We start from the raw sequence: 16,633 nt of genomic DNA on the forward strand, positions 1-16,633 counted from the left end.
TTCTTTTTTTGTAATTGATTTTGATTTATCCAAAACATTGACTAATGTAAATGAATATTCTACTTTTAATGAGTTTGGTTCTTCAATGTTATTAACTCTTAAATATAATGAAATGTACTCTTTATTTTCATCACCTTTAGGATAAACACAAACTTGAAAAAGGTGAGAGAGTATTGACAACATTGGAGAGGACAATGCTTGACAATTTAATTTTGATTTTGCTACACTTGAATAGTTTGAAATGATCCATTTATTTCTATACCCATTTGAACAAATATCCAAAGCCTTTGGAAGAACTTGTTTCTTTAAACATGCATCACTGAATTTGATAACTAATAATGACAAATCTTCAATCTTTTTCAAAAGTTCATCATGAGTTTTCTTTGATTGGCCAACTTGATTTGTTAATTTTTCAATTAGAATGCCCATGTAATTTTGATGATTCACTCTCTCCAAATGATTTTGTAATTCTGATCTCTTCATCTCAACTTTACAACCTTGTTCAAAATATTTACATGGTATTTGAGTATTACAACAATCATTTTCAATATGATCGATAATTGATTTCCTTTCAATTTTCACTGAACAACCTTGTGAGCAATCAATTGGAACCATAGGACATGTCTTATAATGAGTTTCTAATTCCTTCTTTTTAATATCATCCCTTTTACAGAAATCACATGTAACCAATTTGAAACCACATTCATTTTGATGAGATTCTAACGAATTCATTCTTAAAATCTTTTCACATCCTTTGAATGAACATGTAACAAATTTATATTGACAATTGATTAAATGAGAATCAATTTGATCAACTTCAATTTTTTCTTTACAACCATTTTCTTCATCTTTTATTAATTTTCTTTGATTTTGGTCTGAGGCACCATCTGGTGGTGAACAATTTGTTCCACCTTCAACGATTTGTTCATTGAAAGAGTAAATACAACAACATTCTTTTTTATCAAATGCACGCTCTACCATCAAACATCTTGATAAATCATTATATGAATTCACTACTGATTTACAAGTCATACATTCTTTTTTTGTTTCTAATGATTTCTCCCAACATTCTTTACATGCATGATGACCTGATTTACATTGATAAATTTGTTTTTTATAAATAAATTCAAAACAAATTGGACATGTATATTTATTTTTCTTTTGTAATGATTCTTGATTAAATAAAATATCATTAATTGTAAATTTTATATCAATTGACATTTTTTTACAAAAATTATTAATAAAAAAAAAAAAAAAAATAATAATTATAAAAAATAAAAAATAATAATTATAAAAATAAATAATAAAAGATAATAATAAAAGAAATTAAAATAAAGAAAATAAAGAAATTAATATAAATAAAATAATAATAAAGAGAATAAAAAAAAAAAAAAAAAAAAAAATTTAAAAATAAATAATTAATAATTTTTTTAATTTTAATTTTAATTTTAATAAACCATAAATAATTCTTAAATTGAGATAGAATAAACCAAAAATAAATTTTGGGGGTATGGTGGAGTTGTTAATGTGGTAAATTATTATTTTTATACATACAAAAAATAAGAAAAACTGATTTTTTTAAATTTATTACTATGTGTGTTCATGTGTGTTTGAGTGTGTTTGTAAATTCAACATGTGGTTTATTGGAACTCACACCCTAAAAAAAGTGATTTGAAAAAAAATAAAAAAATAATAATAAAAATAATAAACCAAAATTTTATAAAATTAAAAGTGATTTAAAAAAAAAGAAAAAAAAAAAAAAAAAAGAAATTATATTTGAACTGATGTAACAATTGATTCATTAAATACAAATAATAGTGATTCCATTTTCTTTGGTATTATAAAAAATAATAAAAAATAAAAATATTAATAAAACTAACTCAGGTTAAAAAAAATAAAAGAAGAGAAAATAAATTATTTTGTTTTTTTAACCACCAATGCTTTAATATAGATTCAATCAAAAAGGAATGGGGATTCTATTATGATAAAAAAAAAATAAAACAAAAGAAAATAAAAATATTTTGTTTTTTTAACCACCAATGCTTTAATATAGATTCAATCAAAAAGGAATGGGGGTTCTATTATGATAAAAAAAAAATTAACCCAAAGAAAATTAAAATATTTTGTTTTTTTAACCCCCAATGCTTTAATATAGATTCAATCAAAAAGGAATGGGGGTTTTTTTTTGGTTAAAAAAAAAAAAAAAAAAAAAAAATTTTGAAGTGTTAAATTTTATTTATATTTTTATTTATTTTTATTTTTTTTTATTTTTATTATTTTTGTTTTTAATTTTTTTTTTTTTTAATTAATTTTTTTTTTTTTTTTCCTTTTTTAATAAATTAATTTTTTTTTTTCTCATTATATTATATATGAAACATTAAAAAAATGAAAGTTATATTATTATTTGTTTTAGCTGTTTTTACTGTTTTTGTTTCAAGTAGAGGAATTCCATTAGGTTTGTAATTAACTATTATTTTAGAAATAATAATAATAATAATAATAATAATAATAATAATAATAATAATAATAATAATAATAATAATAATAATTAAAAAATAATAAAAAAAATGTTTTTAACAATTTTTTTTTTTATTTTTTTTTATTTTTATTTTTATTTTTTTAAAATAATTAAAAGAAGAACAAAGTCAATTCCTTGAATTTCAAGATAAATTCAATAAAAAATATTCACATGAAGAATATTTGGAAAGATTTGAAATTTTTAAAAGCAATTTAGGAAAAATTGAAGAATTAAATCTAATAGCCATTAATCACAAAGCTGATACTAAATTTGGTGTAAACAAGTTTGCAGATCTTTCCAGTGACGAATTTAAAAATTATTATTTAAATAATAAGGAAGCAATATTCACTGATGACCTTCCAGTTGCTGATTATCTTGATGATGAATTCATTAATTCAATTCCAACTGCATTTGATTGGAGAACTAGAGGTGCTGTTACACCTGTAAAAAATCAAGGTCAATGTGGTAGTAAGTAATTTTTATATACTATTTTATATATATATTCTCTCTTATATTATATTAACTAATAAAAATTAATTTTTTAAAAATAATAATAATAATAATAATATCATTTGATAGGTTGTTGGTCATTTTCAACTACTGGTAATGTTGAGGGACAACATTTCATTAGTCAGAATAAATTAGTTTCATTATCAGAGCAAAACTTGGTAGATTGTGATCATGAGTGTATGGAATATGAAGGTGAACAAGCTTGTGATGAGGGTTGTAATGGTGGTCTTCAAGTATGTATAAAATAATAATAAAATAAACCAATATAACATACCAATAATTAAATACTGATACTGATACTAATTAAAAATTAATATTATTATTAGCCAAATGCATATAATTATATCATTAAAAATGGTGGAATTCAAACAGAATCTTCATATCCTTACACTGCTGAAACAGGTACACAATGTAACTTTAACTCTGCCAATATTGGTGCAAAGATTTCCAATTTTACAATGATCCCAAAGAATGAAACTGTAATGGCTGGGTACATCGTTAGTACTGGACCACTCGCAATTGCTGCTGATGCTGTTGAGTAAGTTTTTAAAATTTTAACTTTGATTGTTATTATTATTATTATTATTATTATTATTATTATTATTATTATTATTATTATTATTTTTCAAATCTTCTAATAATTTCTTATTGTTATCTAAAAAAAAAAGGTGGCAATTTTATATTGGTGGTGTATTTGATATTCCATGTAATCCAAATTCACTTGATCATGGTATTTTAATTGTTGGTTACTCTGCTAAAAATACAATTTTCCGTAAAAATATGCCATATTGGATTGTAAAGAATTCTTGGGGTGCAGAGTAAGTATTTTAAATTTTAAAATAATAATAATAAAAAAAATAATAATTTAGTTTACTAATAATTAATTTTGTTAAAAAAAAAAAAAAGTTGGGGAGAACAAGGATACATTTATTTAAGAAGAGGAAAGAATACATGTGGTGTATCAAACTTTGTTTCAACTAGTATAATTTAAATTTATACCAAATATTTAGTTTAGAAAAAAAAAAAAAAAAAAAAAAAAAAAAAAAAGAATTTAAAAATAAATAAAATTTTTTATTAAATCTAAAAAAAAAAAAAAAAAAAAGAAATAGTGTTTGTATATATATGTATATATTATTATATTTATTGTTATTGTTACATTTATTTTAATTATTTAATATAAAAATAATTGGATTTGTTTTTTTTATTTTTTTTTTTTATTTTATGGTAAAACTTGAATTCTAAGACCAATAACTAATTTATCTTCATCAGTTAACCAACCATTTGCAGAATCAACATCAACAGTTTTTAAAGTTTTTGGATAACCCCAACCAGAAGTTGCACCACCATTAAAAGTATACTCTTGAATTCTATAAGTTCTATTTTTACGAGAATCTTGATTATTAAATACAAATGTAAATGAAACTTTTACAGCTGGTTCATTGATACTAACTCTATAGAGGTAAGCAGAGATATTACCTTTATTAGATTCATCATAACCATTTGGGTAAAGTGTTAATTTGAATTTATTATTACCAACATCCAAAGGGACTGTACTAATACCTTCATTCACTCTTTTTAATTTATGAGTTGAAAATGTTGCGAAAATAATTGAATTTTTAAATCTTGGTAATAGTGATAATTTATTTGAAGCGTCCATTGATAATTGTTCCAATTTAATCACCCTTTCTAAAAGTTTTTCATATTTATTATTGATTTGGTAGATTTGGTTCTTACATTCAACCAATTCCAATTGTTGGTTATTTATAACTTTGTCCATCTCAAATGAGTGATTCACCTTTTCATAATGGTCGGCCAATTCGAATCTTTTGAAATCAATAGACTCATTTTTACTATTATTTAGACAACAATATTTACATTTTACAATTGTAAATTTACAATCTTGATCTATGTGCAGTCTTAATTGTTCCCTTGGGAATGATTTTTTACAAGACTCGGATTGAGTGCATTGTATTCTAACTTTTGGACAAACTAAAGCATGAGCATCCAATTGACCTGGTATCTCCTTATCACAATGTAAACAATACTTTGAACTGAATTTACAATCTATTTTATGTTCGGCAATTTGCTTTAATCTTAATATTTTATCACATCCTGTGAATGGACATTTTTCAAATCTAAATTGACATTCAACTTGATGTTTCTCTAATGCTTCAACTGTAATTATCTCTTTACAACCATTTGATTCATCCCTTATCAATGCTTCATTCATTGATGAATCATCAACATTTACATTTTCAATAAAGAAAAATGAATTTGGACAATAAACTTTTTTTTTTAAAAACTCATTTTCAATAAATCTATTTCTTGATAATTCATTCATTGAATTAACTGGTGTTCTACAAATCATACATTCTTTTTTATTTAATAATGAATCTGACCAACATGATTTACATGCTAAATGTCTAAAAAAAAAAAAAAAAAAAAAAAAAAAATTAATAAATATTTATCTTGTGTTATGTATATATATATATTTTTTTTTTTTTTCAATCCTTACCCATCTCTACATTGAAAAACTTCTTTTTTTGAAGAACTTGAATAATATAAATCAAAACAAATTGGGCATGTAAAATTATCTGATAGTGATTCATGATCTACTAAAAGTTCATTAATTGAATATTTTACTGTCATTTTATGATTTTTTTTTTAATATATATTTATTTATTTGGAAAAAATTAGGATATGATGAAAAAAAAAAAAAAAAAAAAAAAAAAAAAGAGAAAGTTTTAAAAAAAAAAAATTAAAAAAAAAATAAAAAAATAAAAAAAAACTGATTAAATTTTTAAGTTAATCTCTCGAAAATATCTTTTTTTTTTCAGTTTCCAAAACAATTATTTTATTTTATTTTTTATTTTTTTTTGCCCAAGTTTTCACACACAACAATTTTTTTTTTTTTTTTTTATTTCTGTTCTATTTTTATTTTTATTTTTTTTTTTATTGCCCAAATAAAGATTGAAATAATTTTGGAAATAATGATTTTTCATTAATTGATAATTGTGAAAACCAAATTTTCATTGAATTAATATCATTTTTATCAATTGGAAATTGTTGTAATGATAAAGCAGTATTCATTTTGAAATTGAATGAAAAATCAGTATTTTCAGTATCCAATAGAATATAATTTAACATATTATCCTTTAGGATTTGAATACCTTCTTTTTCAATTGAATCACTATAACTATTTGAACACATTAAACCTATTGAATAGATTATTTGATTTTTTATAGTTTCATTTGTTAATACACCAATTAAAATCCATAATTTAGTAGCAATCAATGTATTATGAGACCAAATCCAACCTAAATAAATTGATAATAATTCTAAACTTAATAATATTGTAAATATTTCTTGATATTCTTGTTTTTGTTCTTGTTGATTATTATTACTATTATTTTCAACAATTTCAATTAATTCATCAAGTTTTAAAATTAATGCATTTGAATAATTCTCTAAATTAAATTCATTATTAATTGGTAAATTTATACATTGAAAGAATTTTTTAAATTTCCTAGCCTATATATAAAAAATAAAAAATAAAAAATTAATTAGTACAAAGATGTTAAATATTTAAAAAATTTAAAACAATAATAATAATAATAATAATAATAATAATAATAATAATAATAATAATAATAATAATAATAATAATAATAATAATAATAATAATAATAATTACAATAATTGAATTATCTTTTAATGATAATAATTTAAAATTTAAAATTGCAATAAATGTTTTTATCAAATAATCACCATCTTTTGATTTAAAAAATAAAGGTATAATTGATTGAACGATTAAGAATATATCGATTCTAATTGTTGAATATTCTTTTAATGATTCATAAAGTAATGTTTGAATCGGATAGAATTGTTGTAAAATTTGACAAACTGAACATAAAACTTGACATAAAAATAATGATTGTGATTCTTTTATCATTGATAATGAATTTATTATTGAATTTGAAATTTTCGATTTCAATAATATTGTACTTATCATTAATTTAAAGAAATTAGATTTAAAATTATCATTACTCTTTATAAATTTACAAATTAATGAAATCATTGAAAGAAAACTCTTATGTAATGGTTGTGTTGTTGAGTTTGTTGTAGTTGTAGTACTAGTTGTTGTTGTAGTTGTTGATGTTGTAATAATTGAATGACTTAATAAAAGACGTTCAACAATTGAATAAAATAATTTTTTCACCCAAATTGTTTCATTACCACCATTTTCTTTCCATGATTCTAATGATAATGATTTATATACAGGTTCAATTGAATTTGAATCAAATGATGATTGAATTTTTGATAATTGTTCATCAATAAATTTATATGTTAAATGTTGACTCTTATCAATTGGTTTTGATTTTGGTTTTGATTTTGGTTTTGGTTTTGGTAGTTGTGATTGTTTTTTTACTGTTGTTGTTTGTTGTGGTAGTTGTGGTGGTTGTGGTGGTTGTTTTTGTTGAGTAATAAGTGGTGGTAAAGAATCAAATAATTTATTTCTTTTTTCATTTGGTTGAGAAGTTTGTATTGCAGTACTACTCTTTTCAATTTCTGTATCTGATAATTTTCTTTTATTATTTTTACTTGGTGATTGTATTGTTGATTTTGGTGGTGGTAAAGTTGTAGTGATGGTTGTAGGTGTAGGTGTGGGTATTGGTGTTGGTATTGGTGTTGGTATTGGTGTTGGTATTGGTTTAGCAGCTTTTATCTTATTTTCTAAATTCTTTTCAGCCAATTTTTGCTGAAGAGGTTGTTTTTTATTCTTTTCTGGTGATGGACTATTAATTGTTGTTTCAAATATACCAGGTGAAATTGGTGAAAATACTGAAAAATCTGATGAAACTGCATTCAACACTGAGTAAGGATCACGTGTTATTTGGTTATTTAATGATGATGATGATGATGATGATGATGACGATGGTGGTGTAAGTATAATTGGTGTTGTTTCAAAATTAGTTGGGGTTGTAACTATATCTGTTGCCTTGTTTGTTGTTGGCGTTGTTGTAGTTGAATTAGAAATTATTTCTGATGTTGGTGTTGCTGGAATTGATATTGATATTGGTATTGGTGTTGGTGTTGTTGTTGGATTTGGTGTTGTTGGTGTTGTTGTTGGTGTTGTTGGTGTTGTTGGTGTTGGATTTGAAATTGTTTCAGTTGATATTGGTGTAGGTGTTGAAGTGGTGGTAGCATTAGGTATTTTAGTAGTATTGTTTGTTGGTAAATTTAATGTTTTAGTAGTTTTAGAAATTGTTGATTTTTTAGGTATTGTTTTTTTAGCAGCACTAGGTTGAGGTTTAGTAATTGGTGGTGGTGGTGTAAATACCTCAAGTTCAATTGATTTAATTTCTTTAATTTCTTTATCAATTTCCTTATCAATTTCCTTTTCAAATACTTGATCCTCTTTTAATTTTCTCTCATTTTCCAATTTCTCTTTTTCCTTTTGTTTTTCATTCTCTAATTGTTTTTGAATTTCAATATCTCTTTCTTTTTCAATATCTCTCTCTTTTTCAATCAATCTTTCTTTTTCTTTTTGTTGTTCTAGCTTTTCTTTTTCCAATCTCTCTTTATCTAATTTTTCTTTTTCTAATCTTTCTTTTTGTTGTTCTTTTTCCAACTTTTCTTTTTCTTTTTGAAACCTTTCTCTCTCTAATCTTTCTTTTTCTAATCTTTCTTTTTCTAATCTTTCTTTCTCTAATCTTTCTTTTTGTAATCTTTCTTTTTCAAATCTTTCTTTTTCAATTCTTTCTTTTTCCTTTTGTAACCTTTCTCTCTCTAACTTTTCTTTTTCTAACTTTTCTTTTTCTAACCTCTCTTTTTCTAATTTTTCTTTTTCCTTTTGTGATCTTTCTCTCTCTAACCTTTCTTTTTCTAATCTTTCTTTTTCTAATCTTTCTTTTTCTAATCTTTCTTTTTCTAATCTTTCTTTTTCTAATCTTTCTTTTTCTAATCTTTCTTTTTCTAGTCTTTCTTTTTCTAATTTTTCTTTTTCAAATTGTTCTTGTTTTGTTTTTTCAATTATTTCCATTTGTTTTTGTTTGATAGTTAACATTTCATCAATTTCAAATAAATTACTACCTATATCATCATCCTCACTACCAAATCCTGGAATATCGTTATCATCTGATTCTGTTTCTGTTTCTGGTTCAGACTCTGAATCCGAATCATCGCTTTCTTCATCAGATTCTTTTTCACTTTTATCATTATCCTTCATTAAAATATCTTTTGTAGTATCATTTTCTAAAATTGATATTTGTTGTTGTGGTGATGTTATAGTTGTTGTTGCTGCTGTTATTGTTGGTGACGGTGGTAAAATTGTTTTTGTGGTTGTTGTTGTTATGGTTGGGGGTGAGGTGGTTTTAAAAATTGGTGCATTTATAGTGGTGTTTTTCTTTTGTGGTTGTATTGTTTGAATAATTGGTGTTAGTGGTGATGTTGTTGTTGTTAAAATTGGTGGTGATGTTGTTTTTGTTGTTATAATTGGTGGTGGTGGTGTTGTTGTTATTGTTGTTGTTGTTGTTGTTGTTTTTATAATTGGTGGTGGTGTTGTTTTTATAATTGGTGGTGGTAGTGATGGTGTTGTTGTTATAATTGGTGGTGGTGGTGATGTTGTTGTTATAGCTGGTGGTGATGTTGTTTTTGTTGTTGCTATAATTGGTGGTGGTAGTGATGGTGTTGTTGTTTTTATAGTTGGTGGCAGTGGTGATGTTGTTGTTGCTGCTATAATTGGCGGTGATGATGTTGTTGTTTTTGTGGTTGTTGTTGCTGCTGCTATAATTGGTGGTGTTGTTGTTGTTATAATTGGTGGTGTTGTTGTTGCTACTATAATTGGAGGTGATGTTGTTTTTGTTATAATTGGTGGTAATGTTGTTTTTGCTGCTATAATTGGTGGTGATGTTGTTTTTGTTGTTGCTGTTGTTGTTGCTGCTGCAATAGTTTCAAGTACTTTGGTTCCATCCTCCCAAAAATCTTCTTCATATTCTTCATTAATTTTATTTACATTTTCATTTACATTTACATTTACATTTACATCTACATCTCTATTTTCAAACAAATCACTATTAATTTGCTCAAATTCTATATCACCTTCCAATTCTTTTTCTTTTTCTCTTTCCCTTTTTAATTCTTTCTCTAATTCTTTTTCTTTTTCTAATTGTTTTTCTTTTTCTAATAACTGCTTTTGATTTTCTTCAAATTGAGAGATTGTCATATTATCATTATCATCATCGTAACTTAATCCAATATCATTATTATTATTATTATTATTATGTTCCTTATTATTATTGATTTCATTATCTTCATTATTAATATCATTTTCTAAATCTCCATTATCATTAAATGATGGTATATTATTTAATTGATTAGCTAAATCATCATGATCATCTTGTTCATTTACTTTTTTTCTACGTCTAGTTAATGTTTTTAATTGTGTTTCATTATTATTATTATTATCATCATTATTATCATTATTATTATTATTATCATTATCATTATTTTTGTTATCATTAAATTTACCACAACCAGGACAAGAGAAAGAGAAAATCTTTTTTTTTAAACTTGTGTTATCTTTTTCTAATTTCTCAGATTTCTTTTTAAATTCTATATATTTTTTTTTATATTCGTCAAATAATTCCAATTTCTTATTGGCTTTATCCATATTTTCTAATAACATACTATAACTTTCAACCTTTGCACGAATTTGAACGTTTAAAGAATTCATTGATATAACTTCAGCATCTTTTGATGCCAATTCTTTATTAATTCTTTCAATTGTTTCTTCTAATTTTGAAATCTTTGTTCTTAATGGTAAATGACTATTAATTTCAGTATCTAATTGAAACTTTAAATTTTTAGTTTCTTTTTGTTCATTTACATATAATTTTTCAAAATGTTTTTCATTATTATTATTATTATTATTACTACTATTACAATTATTTTCAAAATGTTTTTCATTATTATTATTATTATTATTATTATTATTATTATTATTATTATTATTATTATTATTATTGTTATTATTATTGTTCCTATTATTATTAATAATTTGAATTTGATTATTTAATTTATTATTTAAATTTTCTATATTTATATTTTTTTGTTCCAATTGAAATTGTTGATTATTTAAAATTAATTTTAATTTATCATTCTCTTGTGTTATAAATTGGTTTTGTGTTTGAAGTTCTTTAAATCTTGAAACTAATGAACTAGTAGCTATAATTTTGGATTTCATTATCATTAAATTATTATTTACAATATCATTATTATTATTATTGGTGGTATTGTTATTATTTACATTTTGGGTTGACATTGGTGTTGAGTTTATTTCAACAATTTTATTTTCATTATTTTTATTATTATTATTGTTATTATCATTATTATTGTTATTATCTGTATTTGTAAAATTATCCATTGTCAAAAATTTTATTTGTCTCTGGAAATTTTAAAAATAAAATTAAAAAAAAAAAATTAAAAAAATAAAAAAACGAAAAAAAAAAAAATAAAAAATAAAAAAAAATATTTTTTTTATTTTTTTTTTTAATTTAATTTTTTTTTTTTTTAATTTTTTCCTATTAAACCACTATCAGAAATTTCTTTATTATTTATTTATTGTTTTTTTATACCATTCTTTATGATCAAATAATAATTTATTTAAAAAAATAAAATATCAAAATTAGAAAAAAAAAAAAAAAAAACTAAAAAATTTAATTAAAAAAAATAAAAATAAAAAATATTTTAAGCGTCAGATATTTATTTTTCAAATGGAAATTTGATTTTAATTTTTAAATTAATTAATTTTAAATTTTTTTTTTTTTTTTTTTTTGTATCAAAATACAATTGCTTTTTTTATTTAAAATTTTTTTTTTTTTTTTTTTTGAAAAAGAAAAAAAAAAAAAAATCTATTCAAAGTTTTTTCATATTAAAATTCAATTAACATAATATTTATTGTTATATTATATAAATATAATTATTGAAAAATAAAAATAAAAATAAGTAAATAAAATAAAAAAAAAATAAAAAATAAAAAATAAAAAATAATTATTTAAGACGGATAAATAAATTAATAAATAAATAAATAAATAAATAAATAAATAAATAAATAAAGAAAGAAAGAAAGAAAGAAAAAAAGAAATAAATAAATAAATAAATTTAAAAATAATAGTAATAATAATAATAAGAAAATGATTGATGACGAAAATTTAAATGGTAAAGAACCATTTTTAAAGAAAGAGAATCAATTATTATTTTTTTTAAATGGTGAAAAAGTTTTAATTAATGAACCAAACCCAGAATTAAGTACACTCGATTATATTAGATCGATTGGGTTAACTGGATTAAAGAGAGGTTGTAGTGAGGGTGCATGTGGTAGTTGTACATTTATGTTATCAAATGTTGTGAAGGATGATAATGATACATTCAGAATTGTACATCGTGCAGTTAATGGTTGTTTATACCCATTATGTGCATTGGATGGTATGGCAGTTACAACCATTGAAGGATTAGGTAATATTGATAAAGGTTTACATTCAATTCAAGAGAGAATCTCAGAGAATAGCGGTTCACAATGTGGTTTCTGTACACCAGGTATCATTATGGCATTATATGCATTCCTTAGATCCAACCCAAATTCAACTCAAAAAGATATTGAACAAAATTTCGATGGTAATTTATGTAGATGCACAGGTTATAGACCAATCTTGGATGCTGCAAAATCATTTGCAAATCAACCATCAGATGAACAACTAGTAGAATTACCATTACCACCAATGGCAACTATTGATGATAAAAAAGATGATACACAAATGATTTGTCCAGGTACTGGTAAACCATGTAATTGTAAAACTAAAACTTCACATGTAAGTAAATAATAATAATAATAATAATAATAATAATAATAATAATAATAATAATAATAATAATAATAATAATAATAATAATAATAATAATAATAATAATAATAATAATAAAAAATTAAATAAATTAAATAATATTAATTTTTTTTTTTATTTTTTTTTATTTTTTTTTATTTTTTTTTAAAAAAAAAGATACCAAATAAACCAATGGAATTAAATAGTGAACCAATTTTCCCACCATTTTTAATGGAATATAAAAAAGAATCATTAAAGTTTACAGGATCAAGAGTTACATGGTATACACCAACAACTTTAGAGGAATTATTAAAGATAAAGAAAGAAAAGACCAATGCAAAGATTGTGGTTGGTAATACTGAGATTGGTATTGAGACTAGATTTAGGAGTATAGTTTATCCAACTATAATTTGTCCAACTAGAGTTGAAGAATTAATTCAAATTCAAAAAGAAGACAATGGTGTTAGAGTTGGTGCAAGTGTAACATTAACAGAGATGAAATCCTATTTGAATGGAATTATAAAGTCAAGTGAAAATGATGAAATTGCCAATAAAAAGAATGGCACATTTAAAGCAATCATTAGTCAATTGAAATGGTTTGCAGGTAATCAAGTTAGAAATGCCGCTTCAATTGGTGGTAATTTATGTACAGCTTCACCAATCTCTGATTTGAATCCAGTTTTATTAGCTGCTGGTGCAGTATTGACAATGGTATCGTTGGATGATAATGGTGCTAAGGTTAGAAGACAAGTGCCAATAAATCAATTCTTTTTAAGATATAGAGTGGTTGACATTAAACCAGAGGAGATATTAGAATCTGTATTCATTCCATACACTCGTCCATTGGAGTTCATTCAAGCCTATAAACAATCCAGAAGAAGGGAGGATGATATTGCAATCGTTTCATGCTGTTTCAGAGTTTTGTTAGAACCAATTGCAGAGTCTGCTTCAAATACAGTGGATAGTAATTTCAAAATTAAAGATTGTGTATTGGCATATGGTGGTATGAATGTGAAAGCGGTAACTTGTGAAAAGACTGAAAAACAATTAATTGGTTCAGTTTGGAGTAGAGAGTTATTGAATGATGCTTGTTTGAATCTTGAATCTGATTTACCATTGGCTGCAGGTGCTCCAGGTGGTATGATTGAATATCGTCGTTCATTGACCACTGGTTTCTTCTTTAAATATTTCTTAACAGTTTCAAAACAACTTTACCAAATTTCAAATGGTAATCCATTGTATTTAGTCAGTGATAAAGAAAAATCAGCAACCGATGCTTATAGTAGACCTTTATCATTTGGTGAACAAAATTACCAAACTCAACCAGATAAACATCCAATCACCCAACCAATTAAACATCAATCCGCTGATAAACAAGTGACAGGTGAGGCATTGTATGTCGATGATGTAAAGATGAAATCGTTATATGCAGTTATGGTACCATCATTGAAAGCTCATGCTAATATTAAATCGGTTGATGCATCAAAAGCATTGAAAGCACCAGGTGTAAAAGCATTCTTTAGTGCAAAGGATATTCCAGGTATTAATGATTGTGGCCCTGTAATTCATGATGAAGAGGTGTTTGTTACTAAAACTGCTTTATTCCATGGTGCACCAATTGGTTGTATTGTCGCTGAAACTCATATTCAAGCATTGGAAGCTTCTAAATTGGTTGCAATCGAATATGAAGAGTTACCAGCCATCACATCAATTGAGGATGCAATTTCAAAACAATCATTCTTCCCATTCACTCATTTATTAAAAGATGGAGATATGGAGAAGGGGTGGAGTGAGTCTGATCATATTATCGATGGTGAATTTAAAGTTGGCGCACAAGAACACTTTTATTTGGAACCAAATGGTACTTTGGTAATTCCAGGCGAAGGTAAAGAATTAACAGTTATATCATCCACTCAAAATCCAACTAAAACTCAAGCAATCGTTGCAAGTGTATTAGGTATTGGTCAAAATCAAGTTGTATGTAAATTAAAGAGATTAGGTGGTGGTTTTGGTGGTAAAGAAACAAGATCCATCTTTTCATCATGTGTTGCTGCCATAGCTTCCTATCATATGAAAGAACCAGTGAGAATCATACTAGATAGAGACACTGATATGAGTACCACTGGTACTAGACATCCATTCATTGCTCGTTATCGTGTTGGTTTCACCAAAGAGGGTCTTATTAAAGCTTTGGATTTGGAATTGTATGCCGATGCAGGTTTCTCTTATGATATCTCTGTTGGTGTATTGGATAGAGCTATTTTCCACTCTGAAAACTCTTACAAGATTCCAAATGTAAATATCCTTGGTCGTTTATGTAAAACCAATTTACCTTCAAATACTGCTTTCCGTGGTTATGGTGGTCCACAAGCTATGATCATTTGTGAGAATTGGGTAGAAAAGATTTCAAAAACCCTTGGCATGGATTCTTACAAGATTAGAGAATTAAATTTCTACAAAGAGGCTGAAGTCACTGCATATAGACAATCAGTGGTAAATAATATGATGAAACGTGTTTGGGATGAATTAATGGTGAAATCAAATTATCATCAACGTTTAATTGCTGTTGAAAAATTCAATAAAGAAAATCGTTATAAAAAGAGAGGTATTTCAATTATTCCAACCAAATTTGGTATGTCTTTTACCGTGAAAACTTTGAATCAAGCAGGTGCACTCGTTCATGTTTATACCGATGGTACTATATTGGTGACTCATGGTGGTACTGAAATGGGTCAAGGTTTGAATACAAAGATGATTCAAATTGCTGCTCGTGCATTCAATGTACCAGTTTCCGATGTTTTCATCTCTGAAACCTCAACCGATAAAGTTCCAAATACTGCTCCAACCGCTGCATCAGTATCATCCGATCTTAATGGTATGGCAGTATTGGATGCTTGTCAACAAATTCTTTTACGTATGGAACCAATTAGAGAAAAGAATCCAAATGTCCCATTCAAACAACTTTGTACACTTTGTTTTGTTGAAAGAGTTAATTTATCTGCCAATGGGTTCTATGCAACTCCAAATGTTGGTTACATGTTCAAGGATAGTGGTGTTGGTGAAGGTACACCTTTCAATTACTTCAATTTCGGTGCTGCTTGCTCAGAGGTCGAAATTGATACACTCACTGGTGACCATACTACATTGCGTTCAGATGTAATTTTAGATGTTGGTGATTCATTGAATCCAACCATTGATATCGGTCAAGTGGAGGGTGCTTTCGTTCAAGGTATGGGTTGGAGTACACTTGAAGAGGTCGTTACATTCCCATCAGGTTATATGTTTACTCGTGGTCCTTCAACTTATAAGATTCCAGGTTTCAATGATGTACCAATTGAATTCAATGTTTCATTACTTGGTGATGCTCCAAATCCAAAAGCAATTCACTCTTCAAAAGGTGTTGGTGAACCACCACTCTTCCTTGGTTCCTCTGTTTATTTTGCAATTCGTCAAGCTATCACCGCTGCAAGATTAGAAAATAATCTTACCAATTGGTTCGATTTACAATCACCTGCAACTTGTGAAAGAATTAGAACTTCATGTCTTGATAATTTTGTTTTACAATTTAGAAAACAATAATCAAAATAATTTGTATAATCAAAAAATTATAAAAATAAAAATAAAAATAAATATATTACATATATATAAAAAATAAAAAAGAATAAATTAATTTAAAAAATAAAAAATAAATAATTAAATTAACAATATCCCATTCCTATTTTTG

The 16,633-nt window shown here is 24.8% G+C and overlaps 5 protein-coding genes across 5 annotated transcripts in view; 2 read left to right on the plus strand and 3 right to left on the minus strand.

The window, feature by feature from the left end:
• Positions 1-1,221, minus strand: part of zfaA (RING zinc finger-containing protein) — a gene marked incomplete at both ends in the record, with an annotated part of 1,521 nt that extends 300 nt beyond the window's left edge. Inside the window, one exon of the mRNA XM_630324.1 lies at positions 1-1,221. This exon is cut by the window's left edge and continues 10 nt beyond it. Within this exon, the coding sequence (XP_635416.1) occupies positions 1-1,221 (1,221 nt within the window).
• Positions 1,222-2,385: 1,164 nt separating this feature from the next.
• cprA (cysteine proteinase 1) lies at positions 2,386-4,019 on the plus strand (the record flags this gene model as incomplete). The annotated part of the gene is made up of 6 exons (XM_630325.1): positions 2,386-2,455; positions 2,636-2,986; positions 3,098-3,261; positions 3,355-3,566; positions 3,697-3,846; positions 3,935-4,019. The coding sequence occupies 6 exons, from the start codon at positions 2,386-2,388 to the stop codon at positions 4,017-4,019; spliced, it is 1,032 nt and encodes a 343-aa protein (XP_635417.1).
• A 228-nt stretch (positions 4,020-4,247) lies between these two features.
• On the minus strand, positions 4,248-5,677 carry DDB_G0290971 (hypothetical protein; the record flags this gene model as incomplete). Its single annotated transcript, XM_630326.1, has 2 exons — positions 4,248-5,451; positions 5,544-5,677. The coding sequence occupies 2 exons, from the start codon at positions 5,675-5,677 to the stop codon at positions 4,248-4,250; spliced, it is 1,338 nt and encodes a 445-aa protein (XP_635418.1).
• A 303-nt stretch (positions 5,678-5,980) lies between these two features.
• Positions 5,981-11,667, minus strand: DDB_G0290973 (hypothetical protein; the record flags this gene model as incomplete). The annotated part of the gene is made up of 3 exons (XM_630327.1): positions 5,981-6,559; positions 6,723-11,474; positions 11,665-11,667. The coding sequence occupies 3 exons, from the start codon at positions 11,665-11,667 to the stop codon at positions 5,981-5,983; spliced, it is 5,334 nt and encodes a 1,777-aa protein (XP_635419.1).
• A 555-nt stretch (positions 11,668-12,222) lies between these two features.
• On the plus strand, positions 12,223-16,488 carry xdh (xanthine dehydrogenase; the record flags this gene model as incomplete). The annotated part of the gene is made up of 2 exons (XM_630328.1): positions 12,223-12,897; positions 13,087-16,488. 2 exons carry the CDS (start codon positions 12,223-12,225, stop codon positions 16,486-16,488), a joined length of 4,077 nt encoding a protein of 1,358 aa, XP_635420.1.
• Positions 16,489-16,633: the final 145 nt, after the last annotated feature.

This window comes from Dictyostelium discoideum (assembly GCF_000004695.1).
Source record: "Dictyostelium discoideum AX4 chromosome 5 chromosome, whole genome shotgun sequence".
Taxonomy (NCBI): domain Eukaryota; phylum Evosea; class Eumycetozoa; order Dictyosteliales; family Dictyosteliaceae; genus Dictyostelium; species Dictyostelium discoideum.